This window comes from Plutella xylostella, chromosome 27, assembly GCF_932276165.1.
Source record: "Plutella xylostella chromosome 27, ilPluXylo3.1, whole genome shotgun sequence".
Classification (NCBI taxonomy): Eukaryota; Metazoa; Arthropoda; class Insecta; order Lepidoptera; family Plutellidae; genus Plutella; species Plutella xylostella.
In genome coordinates, this window is record NC_064007.1 from 8,527,334 (window position 1) to 8,552,217 (window position 24,884).

Consider the following 24,884-nt stretch of genomic DNA (forward strand, 5'->3'; position numbering starts at 1 on the left):
TAGGTATCTATTAGGAATATATATAGTTATACTCACATATATTTATCTACTTATACGAGTACATGAATGAAAAAAAGAGAATTCTAGTACAGAAGAGGTATCAGTTACAACTTTCAAAGTCTCGAAATAGTCACTTAAAACCAATCCTAACTGCAATATATTTACTTTTTTTTTCTTTTCTCTAAAGTTTTTTTCTTAACTGTGCAGTGATATATTTTTGTTATTGAGAACGAGACCTCCTGGCACACGTATATTTATACTTAATAGGAGGCCTTTACCTTGTATTTGTTAGAATTAAGAAAGTTTTGAATTTTTATTTTTATTTTAATTTAATATATCACAACTCATGTTACAAGCTATATTAGTGGGAGGAGTGTTGAACGAGTTTTTGAACCGTATGAGCAGTGAAAAGTGAAGGTAAGCGTCTACCTATCGGTATCGTACGTATTGGACCAAACGAATGATCATAAATCTATGGAGAAACGGCGTCGACAATGTCAATAAAGTGCACGCACTTGTATGAATATTTATACAAAGAATACTGAAAACTATGCTTCCGTTGCATACGATGGCCAAAAGGTGGACGCTTACATTAAGTTTCACTGGCACCTCTGGCACTATCATACGCTTAAAAAAGAGGAAAGTTACCATGAAACAATGCAGTACAGTAGGTAACATGTGAACGTGTATATAAAACAGTTCCAGTAATAATGGTGTTGGTTGTACTCATCCGCTGACCCCGTGACCTCTGGCGGTGGCTGACCGATGATATCAGTCTTGTATCAGCATGGCCGCCAAGGTCGTTAGTTCAGGAGTTTTATACTTATCTTCTGGATATTTATTATTTTTTTATTAGCTAACGCTGTCGGTGACATACACGGTGGACTAGGGCTTGATTAGGCATCATTCACTGCATATGCATACATCACCCAGGGTTCTAGCTGAAAACCAGCGCTATGGTTTATTATAGCACCAAGCTGAGCTAGAACCCGTTTCTGCACCGGGAAGCAACACCCTTGCTCATTTACCTCTTTATTATTTGTTTCATTATTTATTTTTGTGTTGTTTCCGTGTGTGTGTGAAATAAATGTATTTTCTTTCTTTCTTTCATACGTAGTATCTCTAAGTATTTTGTGCTGACTGCCCAGTGAATGCAAATATTTATTAAAATATTACGTCTACCTAGCGATCATGATACGCTGGTCGATATAGGAAATTATACAGATAGTCTACCTGGCAGATATATCACCCGGTAGGGCCATTTTTCAATTTCAAACTTTTCGTTTAACGTGAATTTGCTGAAATTACGTTTTGTGGACTCAGAAGAGGCAACTTGTCAGCAACAACTGCCTTCTGTCCTTGTGATCTTATCGAAGTTGGAGGAAAGCTTTCAAACATGGTATCATCGCTATCCATGAGTCATTGGGTGCTCAGTAATAAATTATTGCAACAAAGCAAACAAAGATATATTGAAAATAATGTAATTTATCGATAATCTTATGCCTTGACCAATTGACTGCAAGTCAAGGACGCATTAACACGAGCTCCCAGTACTTGTACTATATTAATTGAGTTATAATAATGAATTTATAGGATAAATACAAGTCACGGAGGTTTAAAGGTAAGCCTTCATAAATATTCTTCCACCCAAAGGTAACTAGGTGTTTGTATATAAGCTTTATAAAATCTGTTCTTATGTACAAATAAAGAATATTCTATGTATCTATCTTTTACCTATGGGCATCGTATGGTATCGAAGGTACGTATCGGAACGATTGTAAAAACGGATTGCCATAATTGTATAGAAACGGCATCGACAACGCCGATGAAGTGAACGCACTTATGTGAATTTCTATACACAGAAAACTGAATGCGACGCATCTGTTGCGTACAATGCCGAAAGGTCGACCAAAAAAAATTCTATGTTTTTTAAAATATTGCTTGTTCGAAAGGTTACTTTCTGTGCTTCGATTACATAGATTCAATATAGTACTCTCGGTTCGATATCGATTCGCAAAAAATCTAATTTGATTTTTTCACTGATATCAATTGATTATAATATAATATGTGCATTAAGTGCTTATAAATTAATGAATAACTTTAAATACCATTTTGTGCCCAATTAAAGTTTTAAATAGATTTTGAAAATAATTTATTGATGATGTAAGTAAGTACTTAAATAAACAAATTACTATTGATTAAGTCTGAACGCTAATTAACTAAAAACAGTCCTGTAAAAAAGTTTCTGATTATTTTTTCAAGCTCCGATCCGCACGTAATGCTTCCTGAAAACAAAGAAAAATACAAAATGTTAATTTTAATTAAATAATTATAGGTACTTATTTATAAAAATATTTATTCCAGAAGGTTCTGTAGATGGGGAAGGCGTGAATGGTAATTTTTTATTCAACGTAAAATTTTATAAGATTATGAGTCTACCAGTTTATTGCCAACCTTCGCTAGGAGACGGCACTAGAAGAAGAAGAAGAATTAGTCTACGTCAACCACCATTTCACAAAGGCTCAGTCACACACTTCTCTCTTTTAAAATTTTTGCTATACATTTTGATATCTAGCACAATTTTAGTTATATCTATTTTACATGTCTAGGAGAGAGATATATATATTCTTATACTTAGTGTGTTGTTGACGCTGTTGTACCATACCCTCCTGACACCTGGCGTGCTATGAGTAGGACATTGAAAAAAAATATATATAGTTTAAAAATATTAAAAGTTTTATGAAGTATCCCTGTTATTCCTTAAAAGTTTTATAAAGTACCTATCCCTTAAACAATTTGTTCTTTGACAAAGTGACAAAACAGTTCAGAAGTTAATTTTTTAATTTTTAAAAAATTTAATAACAGTGTTTACATTTATACCTCTCGGGGTCAGGAGGATACTACACAAACATTATTATGGAAAAAGAACAGCGCCAACTTAGTCACTTTTGGAACTATCAATTTTGCCTTACATTTTGACTGTGAAAATTGACGTTACGCAACTTTAACGGAGGTCCGAAAATTTTGAAATCGCCGCACTGTGATTAGTCACTGTAATGCGAGGATTAGCCAGTCAAGGGGCTAGTGTAGGATTTTCATTAACGATTGGGCAGTGAAACCACGCAAAATTGTATGGCGCGGAGCTAGTGCAGCTGCTTCTCGCTAGACGGTGTCTCTCCCGCGCCATACAAATTCACGTTTATTCGCCGCTTCTCAAACGGTGTAAAGTGCAGAGGGTCTAGTAGGTACAGCTCAACTGGGTATGATGACATCTGTACAAAAACATTAAAACTGTGTGCAAAAGAATTATCAAGACCCCTAAGCTATATTATAAATCTGTCTCTACTTGAAGGAAAGTTTCCCGACAAACTCAAAATATCTTTAGTGAAACCAATATTTAAGAAAGGAAATGAGTATGATATCCATAACTACAGACCAGTAACCCTAATACCCGTACTGTCAAAAGTTTTTGAAAAGGCTATGTATAGTAGAGTTCTATCGTTCATAAACCGCAATAATATTTTATGTAAGCAACAGTTCGGGTTCCGTAAACACAGCTCCACGACATTAGCGTGTTTTACTTTGCTAAAACATATAACTGAATGCCTTAATGAAAAAATTCGTGTGACAGTTGTCTTCCTTGACCTTAGCAAAGCGTTTGACTTTGTCAACCACAAGAAGCTGTTACACAAGCTACAATGCTATGGTATTCGAGGACACTGTCAAAAGTGGTTTAAAAGCTATCTGGATGAACGTCTGCAGTGTGTTTAAATAGCGAAAATTATAGGGAATCACAAAGAGAATGTGCAATCCGATTTTAAATATAATAACGCTGGTGTTCCACAAGGTAGCGTATTAGGGCCACTACTTTTCCTGCTCTACATCAATGAACTACCAAACATATCAAAACATGAGACCATACTATTTGCAGATGACACCACAATTGTTTTCAAATGTGAGAATCCTGATACATATGAATATGAAATTAACAGTACATTACATAAATTTATTGAATGGCTAAAAAATAATGATCTCTCTATAAATATTCCTAAAACTAATATGATACAATTTCAAACTTATAATTCCAATCCTGACAAAATTAATATAATGTATGAATCAAATCAAATAGAAGAAATCAATAATACAAAATTCTTAGGTTTAATAATAGACAAGCACTGTAACTGGAAGGCCCATATAGAACAAGTAATAAATAAGGTCGGAAAATTCATTTATGCTTTACGAAACCTGAGACAAGTGGTATCAAAAGATGCAGCCCTAACTGCTTATCATGGGTATGTTGCATCAGTTCTTGCCTACGGGTTACTATTATGGGGGCGATCAACTGACATCTTTAAAGTTTTCCGTATTCAAAAAAAATGTATTCGAGCCATAGTTGGTATAAGGAACGATGAATCCTGTAAACCTTTCTTCAAATCCTTAAAAGTTCTAACAATATTTTCTATGTACATAAAAGAAGTATGCGTATTTGTTAGAGAACACATGGACTTGTTTAGAAAGCAATCAGACTCAAATGAGAGGTCACGCAGAGATCCATATATACTAACATTACCGAAGATTAGGGTAGATGTATATAAACATAATGCTTATGTAATGTGTATTAGGATATATAATAAACTGCCAATTGAGTACAAAAGCTTGCCTTATAAAAAAATTAAATGCGAATTAACAAAGTGGCTTTTAAATAAATGTTTTTATTCTCTAGACGAGTATATGATGGCATGACATTAATTTATTTGTCATTTAATTATTATTTAGTATCAATTTTAACATAATACTATTTAAATGTGGCATGTGATGTGACTGATAAAAGTTTAATTAGGTATTTATAAAGTAAGTTATGTATTAATTTAATGTAATTTTATCTTAATCATTTATAATAAAATGTAATTTATTGCACGCTTTGAGAGTGGTAATACCACTTATTGTAATTTGCAAGCCTTACCAGGCAGAATATGTAGGAACCAAATTAATGTAAAACAACTAATATTGTAAACCCATATTCAGCAAATAAATATTTCTATTCTATTCTATTCTATTCAGGTTTGATAGTTTGTCGAAAATTATAACAGTTTACGATTTTTCGCATACAAAGTGGCGCCTCTAGCGGAAACTATCATGAAACTTTTGACAGATAATGTATGCTGGTGACAGAAAAAAGCAAAAAAAAAAGTATACATAAGTTGCAAAACTCGTACTAGAGGCCTAGATCCGTATGGAGAGTGCGTTCGTAAAACCGTTCTGTTACGTTAAACATATTTACCTAAAAGCAAGACACGTTCCCTCCTTTTCCGTTCGGTGCGTCTTGTCTGCTCCGTCCGCTTTGTCTGAAACATAGTTTGTTACTAGTTATCATTCTGTGACAAGGCAGTGTACTCGTACTCTTAGTCGGCGTTCCCAGGGAAACTGTTGGCTCTTTACTAGGCGCGCGTAACGCTGCTAATAGAGTAGTTATGTCCACCAATCACGACGTACGAATGTTAGTGATCCTGACAGCTATGCCGAAGGTCCAGGGTTTGATTCCCGGCCGGGGCAGATATTTCTTTTAAGACAGATATTTGTACATAATAAATATATTATTATATAAATCCGTGTATTTCATATTATGTTTATTTTGCTTTTACCCAATAAATATTTTATTCTTTATCTTTTATTTGCGTAGATATACCGATACCCATATTACAGGCAGTGCCTAGTTTGGTGTCGGATGGCTGTGTGTGAGATGTCCCCACATATTATTATTATTAATTATATTTATTGAAGATCCATTGATGCACACTTGCACATAGCTTAGCTGGAAACGGATTTCTTTCAGATCATCGCAACACACACATTGCACAGCACATCTCCGGTGGAAAGCCAGTCTTAGTCGGCATTTTATCTCGGGCGGCGTCGGGAAAAAACACTAGTGTTTGTCGTATCATTTAAATTTAAAATTTTATGGCCTCAAAGAGGATGTTGAGTCGGACGCACTGGCGGGAGGGTTAAGACGAGGCGAGAGCGTTTAAATATCGTATTTTAATTCCGGAATGATAAATAAGTGTTTGTATTTTCACGGAGGTACGTTCGAAAGAAGGAAACGATAATTCGTTGATCAGAGATTCAATAAATACAGTTTCATTCAATCATTCTTGTTATATTGTACGGTTATTCTTATAACCAGTACAACGTAACATTTCTGAAACTAAATGTAACTAAGTCAAAGCTTAATTTCTTCTAAAAGATTCCCTCCGACTCCAAACGGGTGGTATGAGTATCGGAACGCTGATATAAAGCCTAAATAAATACATAATTATTATACAACTAAACGACATCTAGAAACATAGAGTAACTTGTTAAACTCAGGAAACTACGCAAAAACAAGTCTAGTGCTCAAAACACGAATGTTTCTCCTGGATGGGAATCGAACCCGCGACCCCCAACGCAATCTGGAAAATATCTACCGCCTGAGCTATTCTGTCCTCAATATGATAATAGGTATCTAATAAAATAGTGAAATAAATTCAATTTCTATTAATTTTTGATAACACAAATTTTAATTGACGAATAAGTGATAAAACTTTACATATATCTACAGTATTTTAATTGCATACATTAACCGCAATAAACTAATTTATGCAAGACTTGCTATAACAAAACGCTAGTAAAATCTCTTTGATTGCAATTGAAATATCCATCCAAAAGCGAAGCGACAATGAGCAACGACCGACCCCGCTCTACAATACTATTAAAATATTCAACGATGTTTTTACTTTTTCTTCATTTTTGAGTGTGAAAAGGACATCTTTTTTTAGCGGAAATATCGCGAGAGTTTGTGACTTGGGCGGGGGTAGCGCCGCCGCCCGCCCTGGCCCGCGCCCAAATGTTGCCGCTACTACACCAACTTACTATCACACCCAAAACCAAGCTTATTGCGAAGCCTTTAGGTTAAGTTTCGTGTGTCGGCGCGGCAGAGCCGAGTGTGTATCACTGTGCCCGTTGCATAACTGGTATACATCTGGAAGTAGATGCTCGGGACTGAATTTCTCGGATTTTCAACCAAATTCTCTTTTCGGTGATGTTTCTAATAATTTCAAGTCCTTTTCTAGCGTTCTGCGGATATCGTGGATCTGAGTTCGGGTTTACGAAATCATTTGGACTCTCGGTGAAATACTCAGTAGTGATCAGCAACGAACGAGACAGAACACGACTTAACTTGGTATTACGGTTATACTTTGAACATCACTATTTTGTATTTATGTACAATTATTCAACAATTTTAGATGTGGTTTTGCTATCGTAGTGCGTATTTTTTTAGTAATCTTCGGGTTCAGTACTGAACGGCTACTTTACTTATACATTCTAAAATAAGGAGTTTTACTTACATTGAGTTTCATTGTAAGATTTTCATGAAGAATGGATCTTCTGCCAGGTAGGTAGCATTAGCGCGCTAGCCAGCTAGGCATTCCTGGAATTATAATAAATAAAGCTTTATTAATAAAATCTGTATTGCTCATCAAACTAACGTGTACATAGGCAAACTTAATGTTAATACCATTTTCTTCCAGTTATCCTTTGACGTGGAGAGAGTGATACGTATAAGCTTTACTAGATATTCTCATACATTAACATATTCCTATACATCCACGTCTTGTAGTATACAATATATACCCTAGTGAGGACGGCAGAGGTGCAATGTCACACATAATAATTTTTGTTGCTGTTATTAAACGATTTTAAAACTCCCACTAGTCTGATATAAAATTACCTAATAATAATGAATCTCTGTCTACCCCACAAAGGGACTCCCTCCGTGAAACACTTTAAGATAATAACGATCTTTAAATATCATTGTATATCGTGTATTGTTAATCTAAGTTTGCAGCGAAGTCATGGACGAATTCCGCTAACGTAATCTACTCTACACAGTACAGCAGTACGCTTCGAAAATACCGGAACCGGCCCCGCCTGGTTGTAAAAATGCGAAGAGCACTATTAAAGCGTGGAAGCGGCCGCCTCTATCGAATCATCCCTCGGGTTCTACTTTACGACCGACATCGTGATCGTCAATCTGCGAATGTGAACTTTATTCCATATAAAAAATACTTCTATATTTTTTTAAGAGTTTGAATAATTCCGCGCCGCTTCGCGAACGTATTAAAAATCAGATAGGAATAAAACGAGCGTTAATAAACGTTATTCCAGTTAATAATAGTTTCGAAAAGCGGCGATACGGCTCGCGACCTACCACGGGAGTACAAATGTACCTACAGCGAAAAGTGGGTGATTGGCTTACGACTCACCTCTGACTACCCCTTCGGGCATTACAGCTGTATGTGTGTAATTATACGTTTTTCAGTAATATTCTGTAAGAAGGAGGTCTCTTAACCTAAATTGATTTTGGTCTTTGGATGTTTTTTTATAAAGAATAGCGTAAGTATAATATTCTGTAAGAAGGAGGTCTCTAAACCTAAATTGATTTTGGTCTTTGGATGTTTTTTTATAAAGAATAGCGTAAGTAATTATAATATGTAGAACACAATAACATCACCGAATACAAATACCTACTACAGTATGGTTTCCTCAATTTGAGCCTTCAGGCAGTAAAATATAAATAAACTGACATCCGCAACGAATGGGAAGGTTTATGTTCAGTGCGATATTTGTGACATCGTCACTTCGTTTAGTCTCCAGCGTCGTAAACTACGTATGGTAGACATGGTAGTAGTCTAGTAAATAAATAGCACACCACTAGTACACTCACGGGCAATGAAAAAGTGCCACTAACAAAAAGCAGACACCAAATGAACCTAATTTTTTCAAACATTTAATAGAAAAAATTAAGAACATATTACGGTTTTAAGTTGGTAATATCCCGATGCTCTGTTAAATGTTCTCCAATGTTGCAGAAGGTGTCATTTAGCTAGCTTTTTCAGTTTAGGAGTAATTCTCAGTGGAACCTTTTCATTGCCCGTGGGTGTAGATTGTAGGTCTCTATCGATAGTTGTGTACAGGAGTTCATTAAGTATTTGGGGCTCGTATATCTAGGACGATCCAAAAGTTCGTGGCAGGGTACTACCCTACCTATGAAGAGCTTATTTTTTAGTATGTGTCATATGAAATTACTGTGCTCAGTTTTATTCCAATATAAACGCAATATAAATTTTACTATGACTATTTCTTTTAAACATTCTGACGCCCTTTTTAATGATTTAGAAATTTTAACACCGTTAAAATAGGTGCGGTTAAAATAGGTTTATCACCAAAAGACATCCATCAAGACATTTGTTTTTTTAACAATAGTTAAGTCGAGACGTTTTGCACCCTGTTACATACGAACTATGTCATTTTTATGAGGCTGATATCTGACAAAACGGTATTATGCGTGCAAGTAAGACATAAACACAATTCTTGGGTTAAAGGAAGAGTTGTGAAGGAAATCTATGTGTTGCTTTGCATCGTGAGGGGTAGTTTTTATTTTATCAGCGTGGCAATCTATTGTGTTCTAGTAAACAACTCAAACCTACCCTATACCTAAGGTAAATAGAATTTCGAGCAATGAAAAAGTTCCAGTGACAATAGCATCAAATTATTCCTTAACGGTAAAGACTAGTTTAATGACACCGTCTGCAATATTGTTATTTATCGGAATTTAACAGCGCATCAGAATATTACCAACTAAAAAGGCAAATAACCTTATTTTGATCAAATTCTAAACATATTTTTTTTAATTGGGGTCATGTTGTTTTTACTTTTTGTAAGTGGGAATTTTTCATTGCTCGTGCGTGTAGTAGAAGCCGACAAAAACGTACTTTAGTAGGTATATTAAATACATGTTTTGTGGTGACTACTACACATATATTTTTTTTATCAATCGATAACACATATAGGGTAAACTACCCAATTATTGACACTTTAAGACGAGTTGTCTGCAAAACTGGCCATAAATACGCATACAATATTACTATTGTGGTATTTTTTTCTGTAGCGGTTTCAGGTGTATATTCATTTATAATATTTTTGACAAAACAATGACCCTATAGTCTTAGTTTTTTATTATCAGCCATAAATTTGAAAGAACCCCTATTTCCCAATTATTGACACGCGTTTTCCAATTTATGACACCTCCTGTACCAATTATTGACATGCTTGATATTAGGTAATAAAAACCGTTTTTAACATGAATTAAACCTTTGGGAGGGTACCATGGGTCCGGTTCTCTATTTGGTATATCACGGTGATATATTGAAACACCATAAGTGTCACATACCATAAGTCGTCAGCTAGTTATCTGACATAACATATGTACTGCATCTAATACTGATGCTAGCAGACTAGTCCCACTGAGTTAGGCTGCTTCGTCTCATGATCTCCTGGGCATTTCTCAAAGGTTCCAGCCAGTGCGTCCTGCTGCTGATGCCATATGGTTCAGAAACGTGGTCACGGCTGGGCTAACAGGTCCACTGATATAAAGTCGTAATGCGGACTGAAATGGGGTAATCAATCCATCAGAGAACCAATGTGAGATGCCAATAGGCCAGCCACCCAAGAAGAAAGACAGTTGGAGTAATCGAGTTCTCGAGTGGAGGTAACGAACAGGCAAGCGTGACATAGTACGCCTTTTGGCCATCAGGACCAAGGCTGATCTTAGACATGTACCTGGTAAGTAGCTACTGGAAGAGAAAGGCCAAAGAAAAAGTGTGGTGTAGCTTTGTCACATCTGTATTGATGAAGACATAATGAATCATGAATATGCCTCTGATATCTCCAGTTTATGCTCGCAGAACTACACGTAGCATCCTTGAGAGTTGGCCTGTAGATAAACATGTTCAAGACTAAGGTAATATCCAGTGTCCCAATCGAAACGAACGATACCGCTGGATATCATTCAATTTTGTGAATCTTAACACCTATCTTGATCATTGTTTACCCGCCGGGTCAGAATCCCAGTTTTAATAGATTACGAGGTGGATTCAGCTGGGTGGGAAGTGTGCAGGACACTTTTGGACAGGCAAAATGATGACAGGTGGACGTAGAGCAGTTGGCAGGCCACCTGCCACTGATAGTCAGACGACTTCGTATAGGTTGCAGGAAGGCAGTGAGAAGTGAAGCAGGAAAAGTTATTTTTTGAGTGTCATAGTATAGTAAGCTCCCATAAAAATATTTATCGTTTATGAGACTAATTATTGACACTTTGCCTATATATAGACATGTCAATAATAGGGAAATAGATTACTGACACTATGTCGATAATTGGATTTCACAGTATTGACACTGTGTCATGAATTGGAAATTCATGTGGGATAAATGATTAAATAGTGTTAACATGATCGTTATAGGATAAACTACCGCAAAAATATTAACATGAAAACAAAAAATATACATGTTAAAAGTAAACCCTAATCTTTATAAAAAAGCTGGCAACATTGTAAATTTTGACATAAGGAACAAAGAACGCCTAGTTCTACCAAAGCATAATAGTGCCTTGTATAGCAAAAATTGTCACATCATGACTATAAAGGTCTATAACTGTATACCGCATGAAATAAAACAATTGCCTCTAAAACTATTTAAGCATAAACTAAAATATTGGTTGACAGAAAATGTATTTTATTCAATCAATGACTTTTTTAATTATAAAAGAATGAATTATAAATTAAATTATGAGATTGCAAATGAATTTTAACATATGTATCAATATTTTGTTATTCTTATTTTAATTTCAATTGACATATAACTAGTACCTATTTAATTAATTGTATTGAATTGGCATAGTATTTTAATTTATGTAATTATTGTGGTGCATTTAATACCTATTTAAGTAATCTCAATTTGTGCATGAAGTAACATTTTATTTGTTAAGTATTTCACATACCGATTCCTCGGTGAAGCATGATAGAAACTGTAATTTGATGTTTAAGATCTCATGTATAACCTTGTTTCTTGTGAATAAATGAATTCTATTCTATTCTATTCTATTCTATAAAACATTCCTTCCAATTATTGACCCAATATGTCAATATTAGGAAAATATACGGAAAGTGCTACCTATAATTGACACCACCTAAATTCGAAGTTATAACCGAAAATAATTGGTTTTTGAGGTAAGAAATGGAAAAGGAATTTTGTTCACTTTTCAGTCCAAATAACAAATTTATAATTTTTTAAAAGAAATACTAGCAAATTTCTTCTTAAAGTAGCCACTGTCCTTTGCAAAAAGTGATCCAAGATGGCGGAATTTGAAGAAGCAACGGAGAGGCACGAATTGTCTATGTTTTATTGGTCAGCCATTGCTGTAAAAAGGACCACCGAGTGTTACCATTACAGAATAACTATTACTGCTGCATTCAAAGATAAATATCACTAAATAGAACGAAGCGTTGTCTTGTTTCCTTTAATTATTCCGCGCTGTGTCAATAAATGGAGGGGTGTCAACAATAGGGTAGTTTACCCTATATTATTATGTAGGATTCTATGATAGGTAGGTGTGTAGATAAATGATACTTACTCAGAAATTTTAATGATTCCATGATGTCATTGTAGATAAATTCAATTCGTAGCAAAACCTGAAAAACTTGCAAAATTTGGGTAGCAAAAAAATATTACAGTAGGTAAGTATTTTAGTAACATTGATAAAAAATACATGAATAATTTAACATAGTGCAAACAAATTAGGGAAGAAATGGGTCATTTCGCTTTTAAGTTTAAGAAAATGCTTCGTACAGCAATAAAAACGTGTAATATTAATATTATAAGATGTTAAGTGTAAGGTGTTGTAATATTATAACAACTTATATAGCTATACAATATAGCTATATAAGTTATGTATGTAGCTATATAATATAGCTATAGCAAACCACATTTATAAAAAAAAATTGCTGTACAAAGTATAACACGAAAACATCACTGTTCATCCTAATCATCAAATACAAGTGTTATATAATATATTAAACTATATGTATACTACATACGATACCCGAGGAAGCGCCAGCCAACGCCTCCTGGGGGATCGACTACTCAGACAAAAATAATAACACCCTAATTTATGCGTCTAAAGGCTTAGACGTCTGGAGTCTAGCAACAACCGGGACGGCCTGAGTTTGCCCAATCGATACCATCCTAATTATAGACTGACCCACAGCTCACTGACTCGCAACCATGCCAACCGACGTGATTAATCACTAACATATGTTAATATATCTTTTTACTCGTCTCACAATGGAGGCCCGCTTCAGGCTATTACTCGAGTTAGCCAAACAGAAGATGCGCCACTGCTATTTATGACTCTTCATAATGCGTTCAGATGCAATTTAGCGCAGTCACAGTTTTTATTCGCTCGCTCTGACGCAGTTAACGGCCGAATTTTATGCTTCTCGGTTTGTTGTTTGGGATGCAGGGTTCTCCTGGCCGTTTCCTGGTCGACTGGTTCAAAGGTGTATTTTTCTGGACGGCTAATAATAATAAAATTATAATAATAGTAAGAGGAAAAAGGTAATAAGGAATAATGTGGTTGGATAATATAATGAAAAGTCATGTTCGTTAGAACACCGGACAGGCCTGTCCTACTTTAACATAAGTCGTTTCATCTACTGGCCTTACATTTGAATATAAATCTTATGATGGGGAAGCTCTATTATGTGTATATCCGCTGTGCAAGTAATCTTAGTAAGAGCAGCTACTAAGATTTGCGTTTCATCAAGACTGAACTATGATATCGTCCAGATAACACTGCGGCATTTCATTCACTGTATAATTTTTATTAAAGTCAAATCATACATTATTATTTAACTATAACAATGTTAAAAAAAAAAGGATCCTAATCTAATGAATAATTTTAATATAGTAAAACATTTAATAAAAATTTGTTAATATTGAAATAAAAATTGTGTTCGATTTGCAAAGAGAATATTCAAAGATCTACTTCACTTAAATTCAAAATTCAAATTCAAATTCAAATGGTTTAATCGACGTAAAATTTTACAATTATTTGTCGATAGTCATCTACCACCATTAAAAACTTAGTAGAGCATAAAATATCGTAGGCGTTGACAATTAACCGTGACCGCGTTGGCAGAATTTGTAGAGAAAAGACATTTCACACGTACTTACTCATTTTCAGACTTTATGTAAGGAGGGTAATTGTTCAAGAATATTTCAAGCCATATCACTAGTGGTGGAAATAAGTATTTTAGCTTATTTTTACAGGTCCACGTCATTTGAACATTCTTTTTATTTCGTGAATGAGCCGTCAGCACTACTATTATACCATCCTATGACTGTGTCCTCATAAGGATTTAGATACTACTATCATCCAAACTACTATAAGGTCAGCATGGTTACTACGGTGAGCACTAGGTCAATAAACTAAAGTATAAATAACATTTTATTTGTAATAAAAACCACTCAGTCAAAGAAAGATGTTCATGAATGCGTTATGCTGAAAACATACCGTTACTACCGTACCACCAATCTTTAGGAATTAACAATCCATACGCAATCATACAACATTGCCTATCTATTTGTTGATTGTTGATTGCTAATGTGTCGGTGGTGTTAAGGACTTAAGGTAGTCACATCTCCCCTAAATATATTTTTGCTGCACCTACTAGGTATTAATCTGTTATTTACACCTTGTATGATTAAATTATTGATGTTATACCATTTTATCCCCAGACTTTCTTTAAACATTAGTCACGACTGCTTCTTTTGCTCTCTCACAACGCAGGCAGTCGTGACCTAATGTTTTACCACATTGTACACATTCACCATCATGTACTAGATGGTATACCTCTGTGGGCTATCGCGATGATCTCCCTAGTATCCCGGTGCTCGGGCGGCGGCGCGGGGTCGGCCGCGTGAGCCAGGATCTGCCGCACCACGTCGCGCGGCGGCGCGCGCTGCGGCGTCGGCCGCGCGGAGAGCCCCAGCTGGAAGCAAGGGTACATGGGTTAGAGAGAGGAAGGTTTATTTGTGTCGTAAAGGCAGTCAAATGGACTTAAACTAAGCCATTTACTGTCAGGACTATTTCCCACAAAACTATCAGGATAAACGTTTTTGAAAACGCGCCGTTCGCGCTGTATTGTTGCCGATAAAACGTAGAGTAGAAGGCTTTGTCAAACAGGACGCGTTACTAGCGTGCGTTGGAGCGCTAACTTCCTAACTTGACGCCGCGCTATGACGCTAAGGCCTGGGTCTCCTATTTACGCCGTAGATCGCGTCCAGCGTCACGCCGTAGGCCGCGTCATGATGCTCACTATAGAAATGTACTGATGCGGTCTCCCTCACACGCCGACGATGGCGCGTAGACATAATGAGCATTGTGACGCGGCCTACGGCGTGACGCTGGACGCGATCTATGGCGTAAATAGGAGACCCAGGCCTAAGATGTGTTGTAGGTACTACTATGGCAAAATACCGTCAAACAGATCGCCAGCGCTAGCAGTAGGCAACGCAACGCTAGCGCTAGTAACGCTTCCTGTTTGACAAAGTTTTACTTTCGGTTTATCTTCTTTGTATAGATAAGTAGGTGACTATAGAGTGAAGTAAGACTGAACTGGAGTTTTAGGTCACGGATGGGAAATATTTTGTGTTGTGTTATGCAGAATATACCAAAATTTTATGATTTCATTCACCTTGGCCAGTATTTGTCTCCGTATCGCGTGCAAGTGTGGCTGGCGCGCGGCGATTGGCTCGCGGCCGGCTCCGGTTGGCGCGCGCTCGACGGCGGTTGGCTCGCGACCGGCGGCGGTCGGCGCGCGGCCGGCGGCGATTGGCTCGCGGCCCGCGGTGGGCGGCGCCCACAACGCCAGCGCCGCACACATGCACAGCACACCGCGCATGTGCTAGCGCCCGCGCCGCGCCCGCCGCCGCCGCCGCGACACGCTGTAGCGCCTGCAACAATTACACATGTCAGTTTAACTCTTTATTACACAAATAAATTAATAATTCGACAAAACTGTTTGATGTATTTCATGCTAAAAGCATTTTCTACCAGTCAACCTACAGGAGGTACGGGAAAATTGGTAGTAAGGTTGGGCAAAAATAAACATAAATGTAAAAAAGAACAGCCAAATAGGAACCGGTCAGTTAAAATTAAGCTAAATATAAGTGACTAGCTGATCCCGCAAGCTTCTGTTGGGCTTGTAAAGTTATCCTGTGAGAAGTCTGGGATAAAATTAGTCAAGTACATGGTTATTGTCATCATCAAGTACATGTGTCAGCTTCTTGCATACAAAGTTTTATTTAATACGTTCAGTAGTTTTTACGTGAAGGGGCTACAAACATCCAAAGAAACGAAGAAGAGTTAAAACTGCAACGCCGAAATCGCCATGAAAGCGCATCACTATAATATGTAGCAGTAAAAAACAAAATCAATTTATCCAACCAGATAATATCCTAATAAAACTATAATAGCTATGCTATCTTAGAACAGATTTCGTTCCATATTGTTTGTGACCCACTTCTGCATTCCTTAAGTACCCAATCAAACGCAACCATTACAACTTTCCTTAACAATCCTAACAGTTTAAAAACCCGTTGACCTTTGCAAGTTTGTGGAATACAAAGTCTTTATTTAAACAAACTTATTATCTATCTGACTAATCAATTAAGACGAAACTGGGTCAGTGCCATTAAACAGTCCCGTTAGAAGTATTAAAACTTTTGTTTGGAGAGATTTTTTTGCACATAAAAATGCAGTTAGCTAAATGGAAAAGATTTTCCTCGACCGGAGTTGACTAGGGTTCCGTGGGCATGGGCTGAATGAACCTCTCTAGTTAGGTGCATAGTTAAGTAACTAGTACAAGCTTACTGTCATAATAGTCGAGAGGTTTAGACTTCTTACCCCGTATGGAAGGAACCTCCCTTTCATCGTTGTATCATTTGTCTCTTATGTATACGCTTGGCGCACCCTGGGCAATCAGCAACCTGACGGTTATCTGACTGGCTTTCACTGTTCTCCCATGGTGACAAAACTTTGTCTTTGTTTTTGTATTTGTTACTGAGACCCTAAGAAGGAGAAGAATAGCTTAAAATGCTTACCAGTTAAGGAGCGGTTGTTTCGTAAAGAGCCCCGGAGGCTCGCACTTCACTTCACTAACTGCAGAATCAACGCGCCTTAAAATATTTTTGAAATAAGCAGGTACTTATACCAAAAATAAATCGTTTGAATTTTAGAAAAACCCTGTTTATTTTTTATTTATCACTGATACTTTAATGATACTTGTAGGTACTCAATATGAATGTGTAAAGTGTAAAAGTTAAACCGTATATCTGATACTTTAGCTCGATATGTGTTGGTTGTAGCGGCTCCGAAGACTGACTGCCTCATGAATGGACGTCACGGGACTAATATAGCAACCTGTTTCTATCACAAAGGGCCATGGAGCAAATCTGTAGGTGTTACATCGAAGTACAGGAGGATCCAAGTGAATATTAGAATATCGTCTAAATATACGTGCGATTGTAGACCTTAAATCTAATGCGTTAGAAGAGATGAGATTCAGGGAGGATGTTGTTATCTTGTGGCGGAGCGTCTGAAACGCGTGGGTTGTATCAAAGGTCCTGGGGGTGTACTCTGAGACTGCGAATGAAATGTTTTGCAGTTTGTAGCAGTAAAGTACCTACTAGGTTTTCTTTTAGAGAAGTAATTAAGTTATAAGTGATACCTAAAGCTTACAGCTTGGAGTATTAATTGTTAAACAAATTAATTATTGTTATAATCCGCGAATCATGGGCACCACCATTATTGGAGTGCTAATCCAGTAGCACTTGCGCTGCATATGAATTATAATGCCCATTTTACCCATTTACTATCGTGGATTGAAGGTTTCAAAGTAATTAGTTTACAGCTTGGAGTATTGTTGTTACATATATAAGTCCGCGAAGCTGGAAAAATTTACCACCACTTTTGGAGAGCGATGTGATTTAGCAGGCGACTATTAAGGCAAAAGTATAAAACTTCGAAGTCGTGATGTCGTGGTAGGCCTACAGTATCGAAGATCAAAGTTGTGTACGTCATAAAAATTATACTTAACTTTATTTTTAGCAAGGACGGCACGTGTTTCTTTTATCAGTCGGTATTCTTCTTTGGCCTTTTTAAGGTTAAATATAATGGGAATAATTTACTTTACTAAGAAAGACGCTATTTTCGCTCGCATTTATTTGGATTCAGGTAAATTTGAAATTCGACGAATATAATGTAAAATTCCAGAAATAATACATAGGTAGAGATACTCATAAAAGTATCTCACCTTTGCTTTTTGTAATGTATTTTTGTGTAATATAATAGAATATTATCTACGAGTATGTATCTATCATATTGTCCTGTGAAACCCATTTGAACAGCTGAATCACTGCCAATCGCAATACTACCTTAAATAAAGGGCTGCATGAAAGAAACCCTCCCGAGTGGCGTATCAACGGTACCGTGGCAGCCACTGGTTTGATAGTTTGTTGAAAACTATAAAGTTTACGTTTTATCGTTTACGTAAATTTCAAAAGCCGTACTAGATCTGACTGGCTAATCCTACTACATGAAGAAACCTAGTTCAGCTACAGTGTTTGTTACCGATACGAGAAGATAATAATAAATATGTGGGGACATCTCACACACGGCCATCCGAACCCAAGCTAGACAGAGCCTGTATTATGGGTATCGGACAGCTGATATATTTACACAGATACATACATTTTAATTATAAATATACAAATAAATGTACAATTATCTGTCTCTGTCCCCAGCTGGGACCCGGGACCTTCGGCTTAGCAGTTAGAGTCACTAAGCACTACACCAGTCGGCCGTCTAACTTAAATGAAACGATTTATCCACTTCTTAAAATATGTAAAACCATTTAGTTATGTCATATTTATGTAATCTACGGACTACCCTCTTTGTGGCCACTCGCATAATATGGAGGTTCTCAGAAACTTAAGCTTATAAACTTCATTTAAACTTCCTTCCTGAAGCTTTGAGAGAACTTTCTGAGCTTTTCAATAGTTTTACCCGAATTTTAACATAAGTTTTGTAGGTAAATAATCCGTTTAGTATCGATTATGGGTATTTTATTTGTGAAAAACTGTTAGTGTGTGTAAAAAATATGAATTGTGTGTCTAAATTAAATGTGTTAATGAATTTATTAAAATTAAATTGTCAATGAATTAGGCTTATTGTTGCTGTAGTTGTGATCAAGTATAAATAAATAAAAGTGAACGATATTTTCCAACCTGACGCTATGACAGAGGATGCAACTAGTCACTCAACATATCTGTACCTCAGAGGTAGAAAATAAGTCACTTTTTAAGAAAACCTATTAATTTTACTCTATTGAGATCGCGTGATATCCCATAAGTGTAAAAATGAAGTCTTATAAAAAGTGGACTTATTACTTTCTACCTCTGTTGTACAACACAGATAATTATTAACACCTTTAGACCTTATCTGGACGCCATTTTTCGCTCTCATGTTGGCTTACCTCCATGACTGAAAATTATTTACTGAATGGCATATAGGTCTATTTCTTAACAACTAGTACTTACTTACATCATACACCTAGTATTTAAAATAATTGAGTGATAATTACAGCTATTTAAATAATTCAAGTAACTACTTATATGGATTTGCTGTTATTCACATTCATTTGTGACTTCGTAATAAAGTATTAATCAATCAACTGCATTGTAGGTTGGTATTCACTAGGTATTTGACTTACTATTTTGATAATTACATACTGTAATGTCGAGTAGAAAAATCATCATTTTAAATTGATCCGTATACACACAGTGTGATTTGGGAGGGATTTTAATTTAGTATTTTTTTGTAAAGTGCAGAAATAATTAATAATATCTACAATTATCTGTACAGTTATTTGTTTAAACACAGATATTTGTTCTCGGGTCTTGGATGTGCCCGTAAAATGGCAATAGGCCCGCCCCCTACTACATTGGGACTAACATACACTCTGGCGAAAAGTGGGTGCAGCAATGCACCTCTGCCTACCCCGCAAGGGAGTACATTAGTACAAGGCGTGAGTGCGTGTTTTTTTTTTTTTTTTTTTTTTTTAATTATCTGTACACAGATAGATGGAAACATTACAGAATTAAAACCATTCACGCAAACACCACATTCACACCACTGCAAAGCAAACGGGACCCCTTACCAAAAGATTTATACGAACAATTTGCCGCTAGAACCAGAACCTTAACCTACCATACACTGCTGCCCCAGTTAGGAGTGCTCGCTTACTCACGCAAACTTTGCACTCAATGATTAATGAACTAACTTGTCCACCCGTCGCCGAGGCGGTCTCGTGTTCTTGTTATGTTATGATGCGTTTTGCGTCTTTGGATAATATATAAGTTCCGATGCATTTGGAGTGGAAGTTGCAAACTGTTTGCCACTAGTCTCGATGGTCTTAGGGTGCTTCTCCACTGGGGATGTGCCATGGAGCATGACATTCCTACACTGGTGATAAGCAGTACAGAAAGCGTGTGAGATGTAAGAATCAATGGGATCGGAAACATAGTTTCGGAATATATCCTTGAGGTTGTCACAAGAGGCCGACGCATAGACCCAGAAGCTAAATATTAGAATTTGTCCGTCAGCACAGTGGCACCAACTTTATGAAATATACAAAAAAGATATACTTATTTGGAACCACTTGATTTGTAACATTATTATAAATACTTAAAAAAAAAACAAGTATTGAGTAAAGGTAGCTTAACACTTAGCATAGCACATCTCTGGTGTAAAATCACTTTTACTCAAAATGGAAGAACCGAAGAGAGGTGTAAGTGTTGTAATGTCTCTCTTGAATCGTCTGTGCAGTGATCGCGGAGAGTATCATTCGTTTGTGACAACTTCATGCAAGAATATACAGGGCCATTTAAAACGCGACAAAATTTCTCCGTCGCGCTCGCTCTTAAGGCTGCGCGATGTAAAACTTTTGTCACGTTTTAATTGCGCCCCGTGCTAGCCCTTCTGTGCCAAAAAGGGTTGACTGGGATAGTTATTCTAAAAAAATATTGTAAGACTACTTTTGTAAATTTTCTTCTTTATGGCAACTTTTTTTTATTATGGTAAGATAGTTTTTGTGACGAATTTCTAAAAAAAAATTGTTTAGAATGACGATGACGATATTATAGTATCCCAAATTCGGCGTACCATATACCTACCACTGTTGCAACACCCTGTATACAGTAGAATCATAACAAATCGATATCTCCGGAGCGTAAACCGATGTATTGAATTACTTGGCAAGTTTACTTACTTGACTTTTAATGGACTCCTATTTATTTTGTTAGATAATTAAGAAGTTAGTTTTGTTGTGCCATCTGATCTAGAACATTTACAGACTTTCTTGATAGATCTGAAAGTATCGACAGCTTTATATGACACTAGCTGTTCCCGCGAGCTTCGCTTCACCTTAAAAAGTTTTCCCGTGGGAATTCCGGGATAAAAAGTAGCCTATGTTCTTTCTCAGGGTCTAGACCATATGTATACCAAATTTCATTCAAATCCATTCAGTAGTTTTGGCGTGAAAGCGTAACAGACAGACAGACAGACACAGTTAAGATTAAATAATCTTTAAAGTTATTTTTGAAGTTTAATTAAAATTAACCCTGTTCAATTTTACTATAATACGCTCATGCAAAATACCAAAGTGTTATGTTTAGTGCCAATTTCTCCATAGTCGGTTATCTAACCGACAGGGATTGATTTATTGATTATACGTCATCTCCATATAAAATTCATGACAGATGTATCAAAAGTCAACCACTACTGGTTATGCTCTAACCGACTGTGGAGATATTGGCACTTAGTCCCTATATATAAACAAAACTGGCCAGTCTATATAGCAATTTATTAATAACCTCATTTTTTCGCTAAAGTTTATAAAGCCATAATGTAGAAATTAATATTAAATAAAGTAAAAACATAAAAAAAACAATTTTCGCTTTTAGCCAGGAGGTAACTAGGTACTTAATACAGATGATAATGGCTTCACGTATAGTGAGACTCGACTAAAGTTAGTCCAATAAATGACAATGTTCCTAAACTATTTTACGAGTTGGTCTCGCAAACTGTTCTGGCCACTAATGCGGACGATAATGGACTTTATCACTTTGTGTTAGAAGCGTGTGAAAGGGTCGTCGTGTTTTATGGTTAAAACGCTTAGACATTGAATGGGGACGTGGGGTGTATACGGCTTTTGAAGTCTAGGGATGTAGGCAATTTAGGTAATCTTAATTTACCAATTTTTGTGCCTTTTTCTTTACATAAGAAGTCTCCGAAAATAACCTTACTGCATTTGCATTGCATTTTAAATCCTCAATCGCTAAACATCCTTCAAATGTGAGCATGTCACAATGTAGACTAGCTATAACTTTCCAAAATTAACAAGTGCCATCACCTAATAGAATACAATGAGGGCAACATTTATTTTTCAATAATTATTCGTAGTACACTGACGTGATCCCGTAGTCTAATTTTATTATAATATGTTTGGATTCAACTTTTTAAAATTATTTTGATTACCAGATATAACAAGAGAAAACTAAGCTTCCATCCTTTACCCGCTGCAAAGTTAGCGTTGTTCAACACAATTTTTGTGTAAGCTATTGCTTAGAGTAAACCTTCTACTTAGTAACAAAACACAGGGTAATTTATAAGAAAATTACCCCTTATTCAAACACTCAACATGAATCAACAATAGTCCAATTCTTTGTGCCTTTCACCCTTCAATCAGTAATTTAGCATCATCGCATAATAAATAAGGCATAATGTCCCGTTTGAAATGTATCCTCGGAAAACGAAATTATTCATACTTTATTTTAGTACCTAGTTTTTTTTAAATACTCACAGACAGAGATCATAAACCTATACTATTTTAATTGTTCGGTGGCAAACCAAGTTTTTTTTAAGGATTTTGGTGTCAGATTAGCGTAAGTCGCTGACCTGGCTAATAATTGCAACATGGTAATGGGTCGATTACACCTAACGAGTACAGTAGTGAGACAGTATTCTCGGCCGATCCTCAACCAATGAACGGCTAGCAAGTGACCGAGTGCTCGGCCGAGGACACTGACTCGCCACTGTACTCGTTAGGTATAATCGACACATTATAAAAGCTAGTCTTTTTCTCTCACTGAAACATCACATTACGTAGTCGCCAACGAAGTTATTTCCTTTGGGTGAGATTCGCAATGGTTTATGGCTTTTAAGAACCGATTGTAGTTATTTATTTAGACTCAATGAAACTGCTTTGACTGTTTCGTAGAATACAAAGCTTTATCGTTTATTCAACGGTGTCTCGTGTCTTAGTACCTACATTTGGTCGAGTCCCTGATAGAATGGCCGTAGATCGATAAATTACTTATATTTAGACTACACTGACCGCTTTTGTTGCAAACCCCTGGCAGTGAGGACAGAAATAGCTTCCGTAAGTATAAATCGTTTTCGGAAAAAACTAATGTACATAGTTAGCTCTTCAGACTTGTCAGAGAAAGAGATGAAGTTACACTTTTAATTGTCAGAGATAATTTAAAGTGTAACTTTATCTATCTGCAGTAGTATGAGACGCATACAATACATTTTTAATATAATTAAGACTGTTTGTATGCTAAGTTAGAATTTTTATAATTGATGGTATTTTATTCGTTTTTAGTAGGAGTGATAGATATAATATTATATACTTAATTGGAAATAAATAATTATTTAACTATTCCAGAAGTCTGAATTAGGAGTTGATAGATATTTATAATATTATATAGGTAACTGGAAATAAATAATTATTTAACTAACCCAGAAGTCTGTAATTAATGAATCGAAATTATGTGTAAGTATCCCTATACTCGAGTATCCATCCATCCATATATCCAGTATTTCGTTATTAAATTTACCATCCTAAATAATGTTTTGAAATTGTCAATGTATTGTTTACATAGTACTCTAATAGTAATTTTTATGAACCGAAATTATTATGTATAATTGCAGTTTACTGTGTACTCCTCAAAATGTTTCTAAAGCACAGACCCTTATCACTAACAAGCCAATGTAACTTCTATCCTCATAATCCTAAGTACTTCTTTCCTTTCTCCATGGAAGCACCGTTTGAATAATATTTACGATAGTAAGAGAACGTGATGAATCTATACCGTTTCGCAAAATTACCTTTCAAAACTTGTAACACCAGGGAATAAGAGTAGTTTTCGCTTGTAGGGTAATATAGTTTGTGAATGAGTTGAAACATAAGAGACCTTGACCCTGACGCTCGCAGAGACATGTGCAAGACGGCTGCGGAAGATTGAAAAACTTAATTTATATGTACGGTCACCTGCGCCTAAAAGTATACAGGCGGAGTTTTTAAAATAGCGATCTCAAGCTTACATGCTGCTCAAGCACATTCACATAAACACCACTGCTACACATATCACACATAACACGTCCCCGGATTTATAACAGATGTAGCTGGTCCCTTCATCATCAGGGATCGCTATTTTAAAAACTCCACCTGTATACTTTTAGGCGCAGGCGACCGTACCTAATACATAGTTTTATATCCAAACTGCCTGCGAAACGACGAGATTAAAGCGAAAGCTATGTAATTTTGGAGATCTTACTGCGTCGGTGATAAATACTAGAGCTGGTTTCACCTTGGTGAAAGGATTACCCAGTTAGATTTGGTTGCTTGCCCAGGGTGCAGGGTGCACTGGGACGTATACAAATAACATTACAGTATAATTACTTATGCATTTTTCTTGGGATATGCGATGGTAAGACCGTCTACCATGACATTAAAACACCGAAAATACATTTAAAGTAAAACTAAGTTCATGAGTCGAAGTTTCCTCAACTCCCGATCGCGGCCAATAAATAAACAATATCTGTA

The 24,884-nt window shown here is 36.2% G+C and overlaps 1 protein-coding gene and 1 long non-coding RNA gene across 2 annotated transcripts in view; both read right to left on the bottom strand.

The window, feature by feature from the left end:
• Positions 1-1,967: 1,967 nt before the first annotated feature.
• LOC105392374 lies at positions 1,968-9,059 on the bottom strand. Its single transcript, XR_007267908.1, has 3 exons — positions 7,383-9,059; positions 5,282-5,345; positions 1,968-2,285 (listed from the first exon to the last, which is right to left on the bottom strand). It is a non-coding gene; the product is annotated as an uncharacterized LOC105392374 (long non-coding RNA).
• A 5,501-nt stretch (positions 9,060-14,560) lies between these two features.
• LOC119691835 overlaps positions 14,561-24,884 on the bottom strand; it is a 29,740-nt gene continuing 19,416 nt past the window's right edge. The window contains exons 2-3 of the mRNA XM_038110226.2: positions 15,630-15,888; positions 14,561-14,924 (exon numbers count right to left, since the gene is read on the bottom strand). Coding sequence (XP_037966154.2) covers positions 14,766-14,924; positions 15,630-15,836 — 366 coding nt within the window. The 5' untranslated portion in view covers positions 15,837-15,888 and the 3' untranslated portion in view covers positions 14,561-14,765. The remainder of the gene's footprint in view (positions 14,925-15,629; positions 15,889-24,884) is intronic.